We start from the raw sequence: 21,820 nt of genomic DNA, 5'->3' as shown, positions 1-21,820 counted from the left end.
TCTCTCTCTGTCTCACTCTCTCTCTGTCTCACTCTCTCTGTCTCACTCTCTCTCTGTCTCACTCTCTCTCTGTCTCACTCTCTCTCTGTCTCACTCTCTCTGTCTCACTCTCTCTCTGTCTCACTCTCTCTCTGTCTCACTCTCTCTCTCTGTCTCACTCTCTCTCTCTGTCTCACTCTCTCTCTCTGTCTCACTCTCTCTCTCTGTCTCACTGTCTCTCTGTCTCACTGTCTCACTGTCTCTATCTATCTATCTATCTATCTATCTATCTATCTATCTATCTATCTATCTATCTATCTATCTATCTATCTATCTATCTATCTATCTATCTATCTATCTATCTATCTATCTATCTATCTATCTATCTATCTATCTATCTATCTATCTATCCCTTTACTGTATGTATGACGCCATTAAGTTTAAAGTCCTCTAAGTCTGGACAGAGACATTCCTGGGGGTGATCCTTGTAATGGACTCCAGTCCATTCTAAATCATACAGTCTATAGAAGCGTAAGGATTCTAAAGAAGCATGACAGGGTTTAGAATATCAGTCTTTCAGGATGTATGAGTCAGAACTGAGGATGGCACAGCTGGTGTCTGGTTAATTTTCTGGAGAGGGTAGAGGGGGCAGGCTCAGTCTCTAGGAGTTACATGTATCTGTATCCAGCTGTAGGGAGCAGAAAACTGTCAGTCAGTGGACTGGGCTGGAAGAGAGACATCAAGCAGAAGAGTGCTGGGAAGTGAACATCAATAGATAGACAAGACTGTGAACGAGAGGTTTGACTAGCTGTCAAGGTGTCAAGAGAAAATATATTGTTGTGGAGATCTGACCTGGGAGCTGAGGAAACATGGGAGTGTACAATGAACAAGGGTAATTTGAGTCCTTTTTGGAGTTGTGTGGTGTTCAGTATGTGTATGTTTTATGTTTGGAGTAAATGAATGTCTGTCAGCTGTTCAGCATTTTCAGCACACTGAATCTTTATATGGGTGTTTTGAGAGTATATTTCGCATGAGAGACAGAATGGTGACGGTGCAGTTCATAATGTCCAGGAAATGCCACAGATCAGGATACACTTTGAAAGCTGAGAAATATGCACAGGATGTGCATATTTGACCCTTGGAGACACCTTATAAATAATTGTACACTCTGTAAATACCAGGTAATTCGAAAATCGTAAATGTGAATTATTACATGACCCTTCATTCTAATCCTGTGTGTGTGTGTGTGTGTGTGTGTGTGTGTGTGTGTGTGTGTGTGTGTGTGTGTGTGTGTGTGTGTGTGTGTCAGGGAGGCCCTTGGTGAACAAGATTCACAGGAGGGCATGACCCCCAAAGACAGACAAGGGGGGGTTAGTGGTCGCCATGGTATCCCGAGCCCCATGTCCCTGCGTAGACAACACTCCAAACTCCCTCCTACAGATGTGTTCAACGACGTCATGTACATGGGTCAGTAACTCCCCCTTAAAGATGTGCTCATCTTTGTTCAACCTACGTGGTCAGTTACTCTGCCATGCAGTACAGTAGGTACTATACAGTACAGTAGGTTGTAGGTACCATACAGTACAGTAGGTTGTAGGTACCATACAGTACAGTAGGTTGTAGGTACCATACAGCACAGTAGGTTGTAGGTACCATACAGCACAGTAGGTTGTAGGTACCATACAGCACAGTAGGTTGTAGGTACCATACAGCACAGTAGGTTGTAGGTACCATACAGCACAGTAGGTTGTAGGTACCATACAGCACAGTAGGTTGTAGGTACCATACAGCACAGTAGGTTGTAGGTACCATACAGAACAGTAGGTTGTAGGTACCATACAGTACAGTAGGTTGTAGGTACCATACAGTACAGTAGGTTGTAGGTACCATACAGTACAGTAGGTTGTAGGTACCATACAGTAGGTTGTAGGTACCATACAGTAGTTTGTAGGTACCATACAGTAGTTTGTAGGTACCATACAGTACAGTAGGTTGTAGGTACCACACAGAACATTAAGTATAATGCCGTCAAGTATCTCTAAAGGAGAAGGTGAATGCCAAGCAATATTTACAGGTATGTTTGTGTCAACCTGACAATTCAAGTCTGCAATTTGAGTGTTTCACAGATTGGTTCATATGAGCGCAAGCCAAAGCTTATTAGATTCAGTTTGACAATTAGGATGGGATTTAGTCCAAGGTGGTAAAGCAGAATATTGCTTTTGACTTTAAAAGGTTTAAACGCTTGAGCCAACATACACAGCATTTAGTAATCTCAGTGAATGTTTGGGAAATTGCATTCAAAAGGCAGATTGTTGGGTGTCTATTGCTCTATAGCACGCTTTAGATTAAATCAATGATGGGTATGTTCACTGGGGCTGGCTGGAATATATTGAATTCAATAAATATACAGATTAAGCGATAACAAACTTATTGTAACGGCTGTCTTCGTCGTCAGATGAAACAGAGAAGTCATCGTCGGAAAAGGTGGACCAATACGCAGCTGTGTTCATCATTAGTATTTTAATGAAAAAGAGAACACTACAAAAATAAACAAAAGACGACAGCAAACAGTTCTGTTAGGAAAACATACTAACAAAATACAATTACCCACAAAACCCAAAGGAAAAACATGCTCCTTATGTGTGACTCCCAATCAGCAACAACGAGCTTCAGCTGTGCCTGATTGGGAGCCACACACAGCCCAAAACAAAGAAATACAAAAACATAGAGAAAGGAACATAGAACGCCCACCCAATGTAACACCCTGGCCTAACCAAAATAAAGAACAAAAAACCCTCTCTATGGCCAGGGCGTTACACTTATATTTTAGTTCATACTCCATATCTCTCTAAACTGAACTCCAGTCTGCAATATTTTTTTAAGCACTGCAGCTTATGCATACAGTTTTATCTACAGTGTTTTGCTTGGTGCAGGCACTCATAACCTCACTTGGCATGGAGGAATAACGCACTGTGTACCTCATTCCTACAGTCACATGTCTCTCCTGAGGGAGAGGAGGGTGACATGTCCATAAATTCTCTCTAACCTCAGACATTAAGGACTGGTATTTTTGGAGGGGAGAGATCATATGAGTTGTCTGAATAAGGAATGGCCACTTATGTGTGTCAATGATGAGCTAAAATAAACTTAGTGTTGTTTGAGAATGCAAAAGATTGCAAATTAGTGCTTTAGATATCCTCGGTAAAATGGTTATTGGTAGTAGTAAGTGAGTGAGACCTCCCACTGGGCACAGACATCAGTTCAACGTCTAGTTTTGATTTACATTTGGATGAGTTGTCAACTAACGTGAATTCAACGTGAAATCAACAAAACATTTCACCATGTCATTAGATTTAGGTTAAAAGTTGGGTGAAAAAAAATGCATAATTCCCTCACGTTGATGACCTTTTTCAAATCCAGTCAGTTTTCCACGTTGATTCGACATCATCACATTGATGTTTTGGGTTGAAATTAAGTGGAAATAACGTTGATTCAACCATTTTTTTGTATAGTGGGTTGTAAGTAGTCCTCTTAATTGTAGTATTGAATATAGACCAAATTATACTGTATACAATACTGGTAATAATGAATCTCAAAGAATCAGAGGAGCAATCATGAGGAAATTACTATTCTAGTTATGAGTCTAAATAGTACCAGATAAATACAGGCCTGTCAATAAAGTAACAAACTCCTTAACTGGTGTTATTCATCTGCACCTTCACATCAATGGCTGTTTCTACCTACAGTGGGCGGCTGGACCCAGGAGGATCCATCCTGCCCGGTGGAACAGTTCTGTCCCCTGGAGAATGAGTGGAAGAACATGGCCTCCATGATCAATCACCGTGGTAACGTGGCCGTGTACGGCCTGGCCGGGAAGATCTACACGGTGGGCGGGTCCGATGGTGTCACGTGCAAAAGCAGCGTGGAGAGGTAAGGGCGTTTCAAGATGGCTACCCATAGAACTGTTGGTAAAGCTTTAGTTTTAATTCCTATATCAGAGTGTCACAGTTAAAGTGCTGTTTGAGAAATATCCATCCCACGCTGTGTGTCAGAGTGAGTGTGTGAACTGGCCATTGTAGTGGTGAGTGTCTGTTGGTGGTCCGGTCAGAGGCTCAGGGCTGACAGGCTGCTGGGGGTCTAGGCAGGGGGGACTGGGTTGAGGGGGTGGTGGGCCAAGCAGTCAGAGAGGAATCTCCAGGATTGAGGTATGATGGATATGATGGATCCGTGATGGATGTGGGGACAGGCTGACAGGCCTCTTAATTAGCACCCTGAGGCCCAGCGCTGTCAGTGATACTGCTGATACTGGAGGGAGGCCTCTACATGGTGGAGCACTTCTCAACTTCTGCAGTATCGCACGCTCTCATCACCTTTTTGGTCTTCGACCCGGCAGACTTCTCACTGTCACAAACCCTAGGCTTTGTCTTGCCTACTACTTAGTTAAACTACATACTGTGTACTAATCGTACAACATACTATTTAGAACGTACTGTATGCAACAAATATGAACATACTGTACATACTACACATTAAAGACAATGGTTCTATGTAGTGCCAAATAAGGGTTCTTTGGCTTGTAACCATAGCAGAACACTTTTTGGTTCTAGATGGAACCTTTTTTTTTAAGGTTCTATAAAGAACCATGCATATACGGTTCTAAATGGAACCTGTATGGTTCTATAAAGAACTATTCTCAATCTCTTTGTAGAGCCATAGTTTTTTAAATTCTGGTTTAATAGCCATATTATATTGTTAAAATTCCATAGGTTTTATTGTAGTGTTTATTAACAAGTTGAATCAGGTATGCTAGCTCTGCAATGTCTGGGGATCCCTGAGGAGAGAACTGAGAACTACTGACTAAATCAACCATTCTCAATTGACACAAGACCACACCTGAGTCTTTCACAAGACACCTTCACTGGCCATAGTCATACGTAATATGCAATAGCATAAAACAGGCTTGCACAAAAAGAGCTGTGCACAAACTACACCCAAAAAATTCTAATGAGCCACCCCCCCTATATTTTAATTCTCACTAAAACAGGAAATAACCCTCTTGTTAAACTGCAAAGAACCACTGAAGGGCTCACATGTTTTTTGGGGGTCAGTATAGTTTCACATAGAACCCTCACCCTTCCCAAAAAACCCTTGAGGAACCCTATTTTTTTGTGTATGTAGGTTCACCCATACTGAGAATTCATCATCATTCGGGCAGTTTCCCGCCATTCGTTAATGTGGATACAGCGTGTCCTTATCTCATGATCAGCTAATTATCAGCTGTTGTCAAACACACGTAGGTCTGAAAAGACTATTCTCTTCCTCAATAGCATACAGGAAATGTGTACTCTTGCGGAGGAGCGCATGACTGTACATGTTAGTAGAAAATGTAAGTCGCTCTGGATAAGAGCGTCTGCTAAATGACTAAAATGTAATGTAAATGTAAAAAGGAAGAGCATTAGGATACTAATCTGCTGAATAGCACTTCCACTCTCTGCTCCTCCACCCCCTAGAGATTAGAGACAAACCTTTACTGCTTGTTCCCTCAGAGCTCAACCTTTCCTTGTCGGTGTCTGTCTGATGGTAGAGCAGACAGCACCAGAGAGCAGCAATGTGCCCTGGGCTCTCAGGGATCTCATCATTTGATTAGACCCCACACTGAGTGTCCTATTTGGGACTGCAGGAGGGAGAACACGTGTCTCTTGGGGCAGTCTGTCATACTTCCAATCAATTAACTGATGCCATGCTCAATCTATGATTTGCTATGTCACTTTATTCTCCAGGTATTATATTGATAGAGATGATGATAGGTATTACATTGATATAGATGGTGATAGGTAATCACTGATATAGATGGTGATAGGTAATCATTAATATAGATGGTGATAGGTAATCACTGATATAGATGGTGATATGTAATCACTGATATAGAGGGTGATAGGTAATCACTGATATAGATGGTGATAGGTAATCACTGATATAGATGGTGATAGGTAATCACTGATATAGATGGTGATAGGTAATCATTAATATAGGCGGTGATAGGTAATCACTGATATAGGCGGTGATAGGTAATCACTGATATAGATGGTGATAGGTAATCATTAATATAGATGGTGATAGGTAATCATTAATATAGATTGTGATATGTAATCATTAATAACTCTACCTACATGTACATATTACATCAATTACCTCGACACCGATGCCCCCGCACATTGACTCTGTACCGGTACCCCCCCTGTATATAGCCTTGCTATTGTTATTTACCGCTGCTCTTTAATTATTTGTGATATGCATCTTTTCAGGGAAGTTAGGAACCAATATACACAGGCAGTTAGAAAAGCTAAGGCTAGCTTTTTCAAACAGAAATTTGCATCCTGTAGCACAAACTCAAAAAAGTTCTGGGACACTGTAAAGTCCATGGAGAATAAGAGCACTGCACTGAGGCTAGGAAACATTTCCAACACTGATAAATCCACTATAATTGAGAATTTCAATAAGCATTTTTCAATGGCTGGCCATGCTTTCCACCTGGCTACCCTTACCCCGGTCAACTGCCCTGCACCCCCCACAGCAACTCAGCAAGCCTCCCCCATTTCTCCTTCACCCAAATCCAGATAGCTGATATTCTGAAAGAGCTGCAAAATCTGGACCCCTACAAATCACCTGGGCTAGACAATCTGGGCTCTCTCTTTCTAAAATTATCTGCCGAAATTCTTGCAACCCCTATTACTAGCCTGTTCAACCTCTCTTTCGTATCGTCTGAGATTCCCAAAGATTGGAAAGCTGCCGCCTTCTTCAAAGGGGGAGACACTCTAGACCCAAACTGCTACAGACCTAAATCTTTCTTACCCTGCCTTTCTAAGGTCTTCGAAAGCCAAGTTAACAAACAGATTACCGAACATTTCGAAACCCACCGTACCTTCTCCGCTATGCAATCTGGTTTAAAAGCTGGCCATGGGTGCACCTCAGCCACGCTCAAGGTCCTTAATGATATCATAACCGCCATCGATAAGAGGCATTACTGTGCAACCATATTCATCGACCTGGCCAAGGCATCTCGACTCTGTAAATCACCCCATTCTTATCGGCAGACTCAACAGCCTTGGTTTCTCTAATGACTGCCGAGCCTGGTTCGCTAACTACTTCTCTGATAGAGTTCAGTGTGTCAAATCGGAGGGCCTGTTGTCTGGACCTCTGGCAGTCTCTATGGGGGTGCCACAGGGTTCAATTCTTGGGCCGACTCTCTTCTCTGTATACATCAATGATGTCGCTCTTGCTGCTGGTGATTCTCTGAGCCACCTCTACCCAGACGACACCATTCTGTATACTTCTGGCCCTTCTTTGGACAATGTATTAACTAACCTCCAGACGAGCTTCAATGCCATACCACACTCCTGCCGTGGCCTCCAACTGCTCTTAAATGCAAGTAAAATTAAATGCATGATCTTCAACCGATCGCTGCCCCCACCTGCCCGCACGTCCAGCATCACTACTCTGGACGGTTTTGACTTAGAATATGTGGACAACTACTAATACCTAGGTGTCTGGTTAGACTGTAAACTCTCCTTCCAGACTCACCGTAAGCATCTCCAATCCAAAATTAAATCTAGAATCGGCTTTCTATTTTGCAACAAGCATCCTTCACTCATGGTGCCAAACATATCCTCGTAAAACTGTCATCTACAAGATAGCCTCCAACACTCTACTCAACAAATTGGATGCAGTCTATCACAGTGCCATCCGTTTTGTCACCAAAGCCCCATATGCTACCCACCACTGCGACCCGTACGCTCTCGTTGGCTGGCCCTCGCTTCATACTCATCGCCAAACCCACTGGCTCCAGGTCATCTACAAGTCTTTGCTAGGTAAATCCCCGCCTTATCTCAGCTCACTGGTCACCATAGCAGCACCCACCCGTAGCACGCGCTCCAGCAGGTATATCTCACTGGTCACCCCAAAAGCCAATTCCTCATTTGGCCACCTTTCCTTCCAGTTCTCTGCTGCCAATGACTGGAATGAACTGCAAAAATCACTGAAACTGGAGACTCATATCTCCCTCACTAGCTTTAAGCACCAGCTGTCAGTGCAGCTCACAGATCACTGCACCTGTACATAGCCCATCTGTAAATAGCCCATCCAACTACCTACCTCATCCCCATACTGTATTTATTTATTTATTAATTTATCTATCGTGCCCCTTTGCACACCAGTATCTCTACTTGCACATTCATCTTCTGCACATCTATTTACTCCAGTGTTTAATTGGTATATTGTAATTACTTCACCACCGTGGCCTATTTATTGCCTTACCTCCCTTATCTTACCTCATTTGCACACACTGTATATAGACTTTTTCTATTGTGTTATTGACTGTACGTTTGTTTATGTGTAACTCTGTGTTGTTGTGTGTGTCGAACTTCTTTGCTTTATCTTGGCCAGGTCACAGTTGTAAATGAGAACTTGTTCTCAACTAGCCTACCTAAAGGTGAAATAAAAAATTAATTTGTTATTCTTTTCTCTTCCTTTTTTTTGTATTTTCTCAAAACTGCATTGTTGATTAAGGGCTTGTAAGTACGCATTTCACTGTAAGGTGTTACACCTGTTGTATTCGGCGCATGTGACAAATACATTTTGATTTGATAGGAAATGTACATTTTAGTCATTTAGCAGACACTCTTATCCAGAGCAACTTACAGTAGTGAATGCATACATTTCATTTCATAAAATATTTTTTTCTACTGGCCCCCCGTGGGAATCGAACCCACAACCCTGCCGTTGCAAACACCATGCTCTACCAACTGAGCCACAGGGAAGGCTACTGATATTGATGGTGATAGGTATTACATTGATAAAGAAGGCGATAGGTAATCATTAATATAGACGGTGATAGGTATTACATTGATATAGATGGTGATAGGTAATCATTACTTTTGATGGTGATAGGTAATCACTGATATAGATGGTGATAGGTAATCATTAATAAAGATGGTGATAGGTAATCATTAATAAAGATGGTGATAGGTATTACATTGATAAAGAGGGTGATATGTAATCATTAATATTGATGGGGATATGTATTACATTGATAAAGAAGGCGATAGGTAATCATTAATATAGACGGTGATAGGTATTACATTGATATAGATGGTGATAGGTAATCATTACTTTTGATGGTGATAGGTAATCACTGATATAGATGGTGATAGGTAATCATTAATAAAGATGGTGATAGGTAATCATTAATAAAGATGGTGATAGGTATTACATTGATAAAGAGGGTGATATGTAATCATTAATATTGATGGGGATATGTATTACATTGATAAAGAGGGTGATATGTAATCATTAATATTGATGGTGATAGGTATTACATTGATAAAGATGGTGATAGGTAATCATTAATATATATGGTGATAGGTAATCACTGATAAAGATGGTGATAGGTAATCATTAATATTGAGGGTGATAGGTAATCACTGATAAAGATGGTGATAGGTAATCATCCATAGTCCTCTTCCTAATCTTGTTCACCAGACATGTCTTCACCCCCCCCAACCCCCTTGCAGGTACAACCCAGAGACCAACACCTGGAGTAACGACGTGGCTCCCCTGAGCAGCCCCCGCAGTGGGGTGGGTCTGGTGGAGATGGATGGATATCTGTACGCCCTTGGAGGATACGACGGCATGGTCTGCACCAACACTGTTGAGAGGTAAGGCCATGTTCTCATCAGTGGTTGCACTGTGGTTGAGATAGATAAATCATGACAAAGGTCCATGTCTAAATGCTCTTTAGATGTTTTCTGTGAATTACCTGTATACTGTACGTAGGTGACAGCAAGATAACCAATTTTGACCTGTTGACCTTTGATAGGCTTTTTGACAGGTGGCAGGTAGCTTAGTAGTTAAAATGTTGGGCCAGTAACCGAAATGTTGCCAGTTCAAATCCCCAAGTCGACAAGCTGAAAAATATATCAATATGTCCTTGAGAAAGGTACTTAACCTTGATTGCTCCAGGGTTGCCGTTTATCATGGCAGACCCTTGCTGTGACCCCACTCTCCAAGGGTGTCTCAGGGAGAGTTGGGATATGCAAAAACACATTTCCAATACACACTTGTACATGTGGCGGAAAGGGAGAATTGAACTATTTAGACATTGTTTCTGTATCTCTGTTTAACTAGTGATAATATGAAGGAAGATAGGGAAAACATATTTGATAAAATCTTAGTTTTGTTTGTATATTCTTCGTATTCCACCAGATATAATCCCAAAATGAATAGCTGGACAAAGCAGGCACCGATGCTGAGCCGACGTTCTGGGGCAACGGCTGCTGTGATGGATGGTCAGCTATACGTGATTGGAGGCAGCGATGGCAACGCACCCATGAACACAGGTCTGAATAACAGATAGGTGTACCCGACTCGATGTACCACATCAGAGGTGGCACCTCAGGTCCTAGAGTGGTGTGGCAAAAACAATATATATCATTCTGGGGCCTGTAGTTTTTCCTAATCTGGTGACCTAACCAGGTAAATCTTTGGACCTTATATGGTATGACGTGATTAATCTGTCGTAAAAAGGTTTAATATGGGCTATGATTAGACCAGAGTTTTTCTAATCAGGTTACATGGTTCGAAAAAACTCCTGGAAAAACTCCTGGTCTTGGGGAGGATTCATATGAATTCTATTTTAAAGAAGGACTAGGTGGGTTTCCAACACACAGACAGAGACACAAAGAAAGCAACATGATGATTGGACAATGAAACTCACAGGGCTGAGCTTGCTTTATGCAGCTTTGCATCGTGTAGTCCTGCCCTATGCAAATGAAGGCCTGTGAAGTAGAGCAGAGCATGCTGGGCAATCTCCAGCTCAGAGATGAAGATCAGCTGGAGATAAGTAAAGTGAGAGAAAGTTCCAGACATCCTTGTGTTTTTCCACCAGTTAGCTTTCATTGTGTTAGCCAAGGCCAGTGTGTGTCCTTGTTGATAACACACACACACACACATACACACACACACACACACACACACACACACACACACACACACACACACACACACACACACACACACACACACACACACACACACACACACACACACGTTGATTGAAGCAAGTTGCCACATCACTAAGTGCCTTAGACCATCCATACTACATAGTGTACACTGTGCGGTGCTGCTCCGAGCCGGTGCATCTTTAGCGTTATTAAACCACCTCAACTGGAATCCTTCCTGTCTGTCATCTGTGCCCTTACCAGCACATGGGAGAGAACACATAAAGTAAAACCAAACCTAAAGAATATACAGTCTACCAAGTTCTCACTTACAATGCAGCTGCTGTTGTTAGTAGCCTACAGTTGACCAGACTGAAAAATGGTCTTGTTTCCATGCAATACAGCATGTCAGATCGCTAGTGTTTAGCTGTATCGGTTGCTTCATTTACGGGAGAGTTTTTGCTTCTGTCTGTCGGGTGTGATGCGCTATCAGGCTTGCTAAATAAATACCGGAGGAAAGTGGAGAGCACGACTTGTGTTTGGTGCATTGTGCCTGGAGCGCGGGACCTGCAATTTCCGTGATTGCTTTGATTTTATTAGGATCTCTTTTAGTCCTCATTTGGACTAATCTTCCAAGAGTCCTTAAACACTAAAATACATTTTCACATATATCACACTGTTACAAACAGACATAATACACTGACATATTGACCAGATAAATACTCTAACAGTCTGAAATGATAGATTGATTCCTTCATCTACAAGTCTCACTCAACTTTGAAATGTATTATATTTAAATGGTTCTGAAGTATTGTTTGAATTGATATATTGAAAAAAGTATAAACCCTCTACAATTCTTCCAATGTTGCAGCTTTGGTCAAGCATATCAATGATGTGACCTTCTGTCTGGTACCAACACACACACACACACACACACACACACACACACACACACACACACACACACACACACACACACACACACACACACACACACACACACACACACACACACACACACACACACACACAGAGACACACACACACAGAGACACACACACACAGAGACACACACATACACACACACACAGAGAGACACACACATACACACACACAGAGAGACAGAGACACACACACACACACACAGAGAGACAGACACACATACTCAATACACACACACATACACACGATCACAGCACACACACAAACACACACACACTCAAGCACATACTTGGCTTGGGCCACCATAGCTAAACTCGGGAGGGTTATGATGTGCAGCCAGTTGTCAGTGCATATTTCAGTCTGTGAGAAGAGAAAGTCAGGAAAATTCTCAGAACCTTTTCAGCATTCGTAAACCCCTGACATTCTGGGTTTTGCTAGAAACAACACAGGAATTTAACAGCATAGGTTGCAAGAACCCAAAAACCTGTTTGTAAATCTATTTCAGTGTGATTATTATAATATTGCTGAAAAATCGTTGCTTCCATCAATGTCATTGCCTGCATCATTTCCAATCCCCTATATATTTTTTTTGTAAATATATATATCCATACACATACATACCCATATACAGTTGAAGTCAGAAGTTTACATACACCTTAGCCAAATACATTTAAACTCAGTTTTACACAATTCCTGATATTTAATCTTAGCAAAATTCCCAGTCTTAGGTCAGTTAGGATCACCGCTTTATTTTAAGAATGTGAAATGTCAGAATAATTGTAGAGAGAGTGATTTATTTCAGCTTTTATTTCTTTCATCATATTCCCAGTGGGTCAGATGTTTACATACACTCAATTAGTATTTGGTAACATTGCCTTTAAATTGTTTAACTTGGGTCAAACGTTTCGGGTAGCCTTCCACAAGCTTCCCACAATAAGTTGGGTGAATTTTGGCCCATTCCTCCTGACAGAGCTGGAGTAACTGAGTCAGGTTTGTAGGCCTCCTTGCTCACACATGCTTTTTCAGTTCTGCCCACAAATTTTCTATAGGATTGAGGTCAGGGCTTTGTGATGGCCATTCTAATACCTTGACTTTGTTGTCCTTAAGCCATTTTGCCACAACTTTGGAAGTATGCTTGGGGTCATTGTCCATTTGGAAGACCCATTTGCGACCAGGCTTTAACTTCCTGACTGATGTCTTGAGATGTTGCTTCAATATATCCACATAATTGTTCTTCCTCATGATGTCATCTATTTTGTGAAGTGCACCAGTCCCCCTGGAATTGTTATACAGTGAATTATAAGTGAAATAATATGTCTGTCAACAATTGTTGGAAAAATTACTTGTGTCTTGCACAAAGTAGATGTCCTAACCAACTTGCCAAGACTATAGTTTGTTAACAAGAAATTTGTGGAGTGGTTGAAAAACGAGTTTTAATGACTCCAAGCTAAGTGGATGTAAACTTCTGCCTTCAACTGTATATATGTACACATAAACCTTCATCCATATATACATATATACATACATACACATACATATATACATACTTTTTTTAGAATATACCTTTATTACTCCCCCAAACCCTACCCCCCTCCCCCAATCGGAGTAAACTAATAAACAATAACACTTAGGCTTCTACCTTCAGTTTATACATTTTATACACATTTTACAGACACAATCTATTTTACAATAGTTATATTTTGTTTGTTTTTAGTCCTTCCTCTATTTCTGATGGCCATCCAGTTTAATTTCTATTTGTAACTGTGATATTTCACAACATTTCTGACATATATACATTTTACAGACCCCGTATAGATTGGTTATCTTGTTGTTATTAGTCCCACCCTTCAGCTCTATTCAACCCCTCATCTATCTCTTAACACCATCCATTTTGGGTTTCTATTTGCCATATATTTTTCAACAGTGCTGTGATGCTTCATAAAAGTACTGAACCTTTCAATTCTCATAGCTTCTACAGATTGTAAATTAAAGATACATTTTTTTGCTAAAATAATTATTATATTATTCATTGATTGACTATGACTTTTCAAATCACCCAGTATTGCTATCTGCAGCGTTAGTTCCAGGTAAATGTTGCAACTCTTCAGCCATTCCTGGACATGTGACCAAAAATGAGCTACATATGGACAGTACCAATAAATGATCTAATGACTGTGCCTCATCCCAGCAAAATCTGCAGAGTTGGGAAGATTGTAATCCCGATTATATTTATATATATATATATATAATTCTATTGGTTGCAATAATTTTGTATAATAATTTAATTATAATAATAATTTAATTTTACATTTTTTGGTCCTTAAATGAAATTGGAATGTTTTTATTTATCACCATTTTCTTTAACCATTTATGGTCTTTAATGCAAGGCCGGCAGACAAGTTCCTTACTTTTTCCCCCTTCTACTTGCCTCTTCCATTTTTGTGGTAATGCTGCAATTAGTTTGTTGTAATTTTGGGTAAAGCAGACATTTCCATATGTCTGTGTTAGCTGCATGCATGACATAACTCCACCAGTCCTATTTATGATATCATTTTCAAAAATGATACCTTTGATATTTTTTGTTGTTGATCAATTAGTACATTTTAGTTTAACCACGATATTTGTTGTATTATTTGTTCTGTCTTTTCAGGTGGATAAAACTGAAATTGCAACCAACTTTCTAAGGCTTGTTTTAAAAATAATGATATATTGGAGATTATTTTGTTTTCAAACAACCGAAAGTGAGTGGTTGTAATCTGAAATAAGGGAAAAAGGCCATTCTTGAACATGGGGTGAGACATTCCTACCAATTTACTAGAGAACCATTTTGGATTTAAGTATAGCTTTTGTATGACTGATGCCTTTAGTGAGATCTCTAATGCTTTAATATTTAATCATTTCTGCCCTCCAAATTCATATTCATTATATATATATACACCCTTTTAATTTTGTCTGGCTTGCCATTCTCAATAAAATTGAAAGATTTTTGTTCATATAATTTAAAAAGCAGGTCACTAGGTGTAGGCAAAACCATAAGCAAATAGATAAACTGTCATATGACTAAAGAGTTAATCAGGGTGATTTTTCCACAAATAGAAATAGTATTTTCCTTTCCATAGTAGCAAGATCGTATCTATTTTTGCTAACTTTCTATAAAAATGTATTGGAGTGCGATCATGTCTTTCTTTTGGGATGTGTGTACAGAGTATGTCCACATCCCCGTCAGACTATTTTATTGGTAAACTACACGGTAATGTAAAAGTTGCATTTTTAGTGATCCGATATGTAATATAGTACACTTATCATAATTTGGTTTTAATCCAGAGAGGTTAGCAAAAGTATCTAGAGCCTCTATGAGCCTGTGGAGGGATTGTAATTGTGATTTTAAAAGAAAACATGAATCATCAGCGTACAATGACACCGTTGTTTTTAAGCCATGGATTTCTAATCCCATAATATAATTGTTGGATCTAATTTTAACATCTAACATTTCGACATTTTGTTTTACTCCTCTTGACAGTTTAAAACTTTCTGAGATGAAGCCATTATTTACTATTCTAGACCTAGGGTTACTATGCATAACTTTAACCCATTTTATAAGAGATTCTCCAAAATTGAAATATTCTAGGCATTTATATATAAACTGCAGTCGTACTTTATAAAAATTAATTTCAAAATCAAATTTATAAACCAAGGCTGGTGTACCCGATACTTCATAGTATTCTATTGTTTCCAGTACTTGTCTTATATTATCTTCAATGTATCGTCCAAATAAAAAACCTGTCTGATTAGGATGAATAATATTTGACAATACCTTTTTAATTCTATGTGCCAAGAATTTAGCTAGAATTTTTGCATCACAACACTGAAGTGTAAGAGGCCTCCAATTTTTTAAATGGACTGGATCTTTTTATATATATATATACCACTTGGATCCAGTATCAGTAATAATGAAATCAGACCTTCTTGTTGCGTGTCCGATAATCTACCGTTTAAATAGGAGTAGTTAAAACATGCTAATAGTCAGAGGATCCTTATATCAAAAATGTTTTGGTATACTTCCACTGATATGCCATCCAGCCCTGGAGTTTTCCCAGCCTTAAAGGCTTTAATTGCATCAAGAAGTTCCTCCTCTGTAATTTGGCCTTCACATGAGTCTTTCTGTACAGATGTTCATTTTACAGTATTAATAGGAAAAAAATCCATACAATTAGCTTCGGTTAGTGGAGGAGACTAAAACGAAAACATATTCTTAATTTACTTCCTCTTTCAAAATATCATTCGGTGAATCATGCGTGACACCATCATTTGTAACAAGTTTTAATACATTTGTTTTGATAGCATTTCTATGTTGAAGATTGAAAAAGACTTTGGTGCATTTTTCCCCATATTCCATCCAGTTCACTTTATTTTTAAAATATATTACACTGGATCTTTCTTGAATGAAGTTCCTCCATTTCTTTTTGTTTTTCCTCTAACTTATTCTGTGCCTCAATAGTACAGTTTTATTGCTGTCTATCTGTACTCTTAGTCCTTCAAATTCCTTTGTTAATATGGACTCTTTTGATCTATATTGCTTTTGTTTTATAGATGAGTACTGAATTGCATGGCCTCTAAAGGCACATTTAAAAGTGTCCCATACAATAAGGGGATCTGCTGTACCTATGTTATGTCGGAAAATGTAAGTTATAAATTCTTCTGTCCTAGTTATAAACAAGTTATCATCAAGTAGATTTTGATTAAATTTCCAATATCCTCGCCCACGTGGAAATTCTGTAAGAGTAATATATATGCCAATTATATATCAGTAAGAGTTAGCCGACTACCCAGAATCAGGTGTAGAAAACCACAATAATATAATTGTGTTGTTGTGACAATATGATTGGTGCCTTCTCTGTATTTCCCCCCCTAATTACCTCATCCATGACCCTGTGTCTACCCTGTGTCTTTTACGTAGTCTGAATCGTGATCTGTTTCGTGGTCTATCTGTTTCGTGGATCTTCTGTTCCATAGTCTGTGTCTGTTACGTGTACCTTCTGTTCCGTAGCATGTGTCCGTTTCAAGGCCTGTCCCGTAGTCTGTGTCTGTTTCGTGGATCTTCTGTTCCGTAGTCTGTGTCCGTTTCAAGGCCTGTTCCGTAGTCTGTGTCTGTTTCGTGGATCTTCTGTTCCGTAGTCTGTGTCTGTTTCGTGGATCTTCTGTTCCGTAGTCTGTGGTTGTTTCGTGGATCTTCTGTTCCGTAGTCTGTGTCTGTTTCGTGGATCTTCTGTTCCGTAGTCTGTGTCTGTTTCGTGATGTGAGTATTTTATGTATTTCTACAGTATGTTTGTTTCACAGCCTGTCTGTGTATTTGGTTATTTGTATCTGTGTGTGACCTGAGTCTGTGTGTGACCTTTCTGTGTACTGTGATCCCAGTGGAGCGTTTCAATCCCTTGGATGGGATGTGGTATGCGTGTACCCCTATGCTGACCCCTAGAGAGAACGCGGGCTGCTGTGTGTACCTGGGACGTCTCTTCGTGGCCGGAGGAAGAGATGAACTCAACCTGGAGCTCAGCGCTGCAGAGAAGTTTGATCCAGACGCTCTGAGTTGGACCCCCGTCAAACGCATGAGATGCAAGAGAAACAACGCAAGTGATTGATCACCACACCCTTTCTGGCCACCCTATTGGTCAGATCACTTCCCACATCAACATCAACCAAATATCCAGAGACTGACATAATTGGCTGATAGCACACAGCCTTTCAAAGAGCAAGTAATGCAACTCTTGTCAGATATGGTTACTGTTAACCTCTATGGGACCGGCGGGACGAATTCGTCCCACCTACGTAACAGCCACTGCCAGCCTGTGGCGCGATTTTCAAAATCTTCAAAATCCTATTACTTCAATTTCTCAAACATATGACTATTTTACAGCCATTTAAAGATAAGACTCTCGTTAATCTAACCACACTGTCCGATTTCAAAAAGGCTTTACAACGAAAGCAAAACATTAGATTATGTCAGCAGAGTACCAAGCCAGAAATAATCAGACACCCATTTTTCAAGCCAGCATATAATGTCACCAAAACCCAGAAGACAGCTAAATGCAGCACTCACCTTTGATGATCTTCATCAGATGACAACCCTAGGACATTATGTTATACAATACATGCATGTTTTGTTCAATCAAGTTCATATTTATATCAAAAACCAGCTTTTTACATTAGCATGTGACGTTCAGAACTAGCATACCCCCGCAAACTTACGGGGAATTCGCTAACATTTTACTAAATTACTCACGATAAACGTTCACAAAAAGCATAACAATTATTTTAAGAATTATAGATACAGACCTCCTCTATGCACTCGATATGTCCGATTTTAAAATAGCTTTTTGGTGAAAGCACATTTTGCAATATTCTAAGTACATAGCCCAGGCATCACGGGCTCGCTATTTAGACACCCGGCAAGTTTAGCACTCACCATAATCATATTTACTATTATAAAAATGTCATTACCTTTTGTTGTCTTCGTCAGAATGCACACCCAGGACGTCTACTTCAATAACAAATGTTGGTTTGGTCCAAAATAATCCATCGTTATATCCGAATAGCGGCGTTTTGTTCGTGCGTTCCAGACACTATCCGAAATAGTAAAGAAGTGTCGCGCGCTTGGCGCAATTCCTGACAATAAAATTCAAAGTATTCCATTGCCGTACGTCGAAGCATGTCAACCGCTGTTTAAAATCAATTTTTACGTCATTTTTCTCGTAGAAAAGCGATAATATTCCGACAGGGAATCTCCTTTTCGGCAAACAGAGGAAAAAATCCCAAAGGCGGGGGCGGTCGGGGTCACGCGCATAAGCTAGTGTCTCTTGATGGGCCACTTGAGAAAGGCGATAATGTGTTTCAGCCTGGGGCTGGAATGACGACATTCTCTTTTTTCCCGGGCTCTGAGAGCCTATGGAAGACGTGGGAAGTGTCACGTTAGAGCAGAGATCCTTAGTAAATGATAGAGATGGCAAAGAAGTTCCAGAAATGGTCAGACAGGCCACTTCCTGTAAAGGAATCTCTCAGGTTTTGACCTGCCATTTGAGTTCTGTTATACTCACAGACACCATTCAAACAGTTTTAGAAAATTTAGGGTGTTTTCTATCCATATGTAATAAGTATATGCATATTCTAGTTACTGAGTAGGAGTGGTAACCAGATTAAATCGGGTATGTTTTTTATCCAGCCGTGTCAATGCTGCCCCCTAGCCCTAACAGGTTTTAATGTCGATGTCTGCATGTAGGAAGATGCCCATTGTTTTTATGATATCATCTTGCAGAGTCAACCTTTCATATCAGCTCTTGTAGCTCACTGTCACTCCTCTCCTGTCCACCTCTTTCAGATGTCTCTGATGGTGTTCAACGGGTCGTTGTTGGCTGTGGGAGGCTCTGATGGCATCACCAATCTGAAAACAATAGAAGTCTACAACCATGAGTCAAATACATGGAGGTATGTGTTAGGTTCTTATTTTTCAGAGGAAATAACTCACGGACACTAGAGAAGCTTTAACCTGTCTGGGATATGTGGACTAGCGTCCCACCGGCGGGACACACTGCCAACAGCCAGTGAAATAGCAGGGCGCCAAATTCAAAACAACAAAAATCTCATAATTCAAATTTCTCAAACATACAACTATTTTACACCATTTTAAAGATGAACTTCTCGTTAATCCAACCACATTGTCCGATTTCAACAAGGCTTTACGGCGAAAGCATAGCATTAGATTATGTTAGGAGAGCACCTAGACAAGAAAAACCACACAGCCATTTTCCAAGCAAGGAGAGGCATCACAAAAACCAGAAATACGCAAGCGTCCCACCCCTGGTACACCCTATCAATAGCAGGTGAAATATCAAGGGCGCCAAATTTGAAAACAATTAGATGTCATAATTCAAATTTCTCAAACATACAACTATCTTACACCCTTTGAAAGATAAACATCTCCTTAATCTAACCACGTTGTCCGATTTCAAAAAGGCTTTACGGCGAAAGCATGAAGTTAGATTATGTCAGGACAGTACATTGAAAATAGCTGTGTGTAATGTTTTGTCAATGCAAAGACAGGCGTCACCAAAAGCAGAAAACCAGCTAAAATTATGCACTAACCTTTGACAATCTTCATCAGATGACACTCCTAGGACATTATGTTAGACAATACAAGTCTTGTAAGAATGTGGTGTTTGCATAGTCTACTCTCACAATCTCTTCTTAGGCTCATTGTCAGCTGAGTTCTTATGAAAGAGACTCTCATGTATTTTTTAGGTATTTAGTCCAATAATATTTCTTTGGGTATTAATTTCAGAGAATAATATGTTCTTCTCCATGATCTGTTTGCAGACACTTTGGGAGCATGAAGACCAAACATCCAGGAGGCCACGTTGCCATGTTGAAGACCAAACACAGTTACAGCCTGTAACTGGAAATTATAATGTTGCTGGACAATAGCATATGGATTTATTATATAGATTTGTATACTGTGTATGTCCATGTCGAAATAGTACTGTAATCCCCCGTATAGTATGTAAACATGCATGGCTATTTATTTCACTTTTATTTAACCCAGAAGTCTTTCCTAAGAAATGAAACTATGCACCAGGAGTGTCATGCACCCATTATTTTAGAGGGGGCACGAAGTACATGAGGATGGAGGGGGCGTTGTCCAGGTTGGAGAATTTAGCATTTTTTAAACACCAAAAATAGCTTTAACCTGCAATCTCACGCCATAATCATTATGACTAATTCTATGTAAAAAAATAAATTTAAAAAAATGAAGTATATTTTTATGCATAGGTTATCTAAGCATACCTCTTTACCTGTTCAATTGTCATTTTAATTAATGATGCACTGATTCTTCAACTCCTCAGGGCTACGTGGGACGCTACCGTCCCACCTGCGGGACACACTATTCAACAGCCAGTGAAATAGCATGGCGCAAAATACAAAACAACAAAAATCTCATAATTTCATTTTCTCAAACAATCAACTATTTTACACCATTTTAAAGATAAACTTCTCGTTAATCTAACCACATTGTCCGATTTCAAAAAGGCTTTACGGCGAAAGCATAAAATTAGATTATGTTAGGACATAAACTTCACAAGAAAACCCAAACAGCCATTTTCCAAGCAAGGACATGCATCACAAAAACCAAAAATACAGCTAAAATATTCACTAACCTTTGATGATCTTCATCAGATGGCACTCATAGGACTTCATGTTACACAATACATGTATGTTTTGCTCGATAAAGTTCATATTTATATCCAAAAACCCCATTTTACATTGGCGCGTGATGTTCAGAAAATGTATTCCCACCAAAACCGCCGGTGAATGTGCACATCAATTTACAAAAATACTCATCATAAACGTTGATAAAATTTACAACAGTTATTGAAAGAATTATAGATATACTTCTCTTTAATGCAACCGCTGTGTCAGATTTCAAAATAGCTTTACGGAGAAAGCACATTTTTCAATATTCTGAGTACATAGCTCGCCATCAAAGCAAGCTATACAGATACCCGCCAAGTTCTGGGGTCAACTAAACTCAGAATTAGTATTATAAATATTCTCTTACCTTTGCTGATCTTCGTCAGAATGCACTCCGACTGCTACTTCCACAAGAAATGTTCTTTTTGTTCGAAATACTCCATACTTATGTCCAAATACCTCTGTTTTGTTCGTGCATTCAGATGACTATCCAAAGGCATAATGCACAAGCGTAAATCCAGACACAAAAAGTCAAATAGTTCCATTACCATTCGTAGAAACATGTCAAACATTGTTTACAATCAATCCTTAGGGTCTTTTTAACCTCAAATGTCGATAATATTCCAACCGGACAATAGCGTATTCATTCAAGAAGAAAAAGAAGG

At 39.8% G+C, this 21,820-nt stretch overlaps 1 protein-coding gene across 1 annotated transcript; it reads left to right on the top strand.

Moving 5' to 3' along the window:
- Positions 1–573: 573 nt before the first annotated feature.
- LOC106579816 (kelch-like protein 20) lies at positions 574–20,720 on the top strand. The gene is made up of 8 exons (XM_045704265.1): positions 574–871; positions 1,289–1,446; positions 3,726–3,909; positions 9,549–9,692; positions 10,240–10,373; positions 17,331–17,542; positions 19,288–19,394; positions 20,283–20,720. Exons 1-8 carry the CDS (start codon positions 849–851, stop codon positions 20,359–20,361), a joined length of 1,041 nt encoding a protein of 346 aa, XP_045560221.1. The 5' UTR covers positions 574–848; the 3' UTR covers positions 20,362–20,720.
- Positions 20,721–21,820: the final 1,100 nt, after the last annotated feature.

Source organism: Salmo salar, chromosome ssa20 (assembly GCF_905237065.1).
Source record: "Salmo salar chromosome ssa20, Ssal_v3.1, whole genome shotgun sequence".
NCBI lineage: Eukaryota > Metazoa > Chordata > Actinopteri > Salmoniformes > Salmonidae > Salmo > Salmo salar.
Note: the sequence above shows the minus strand (reverse complement) of the source record. Positions and strands in the feature narration are given on the sequence as shown.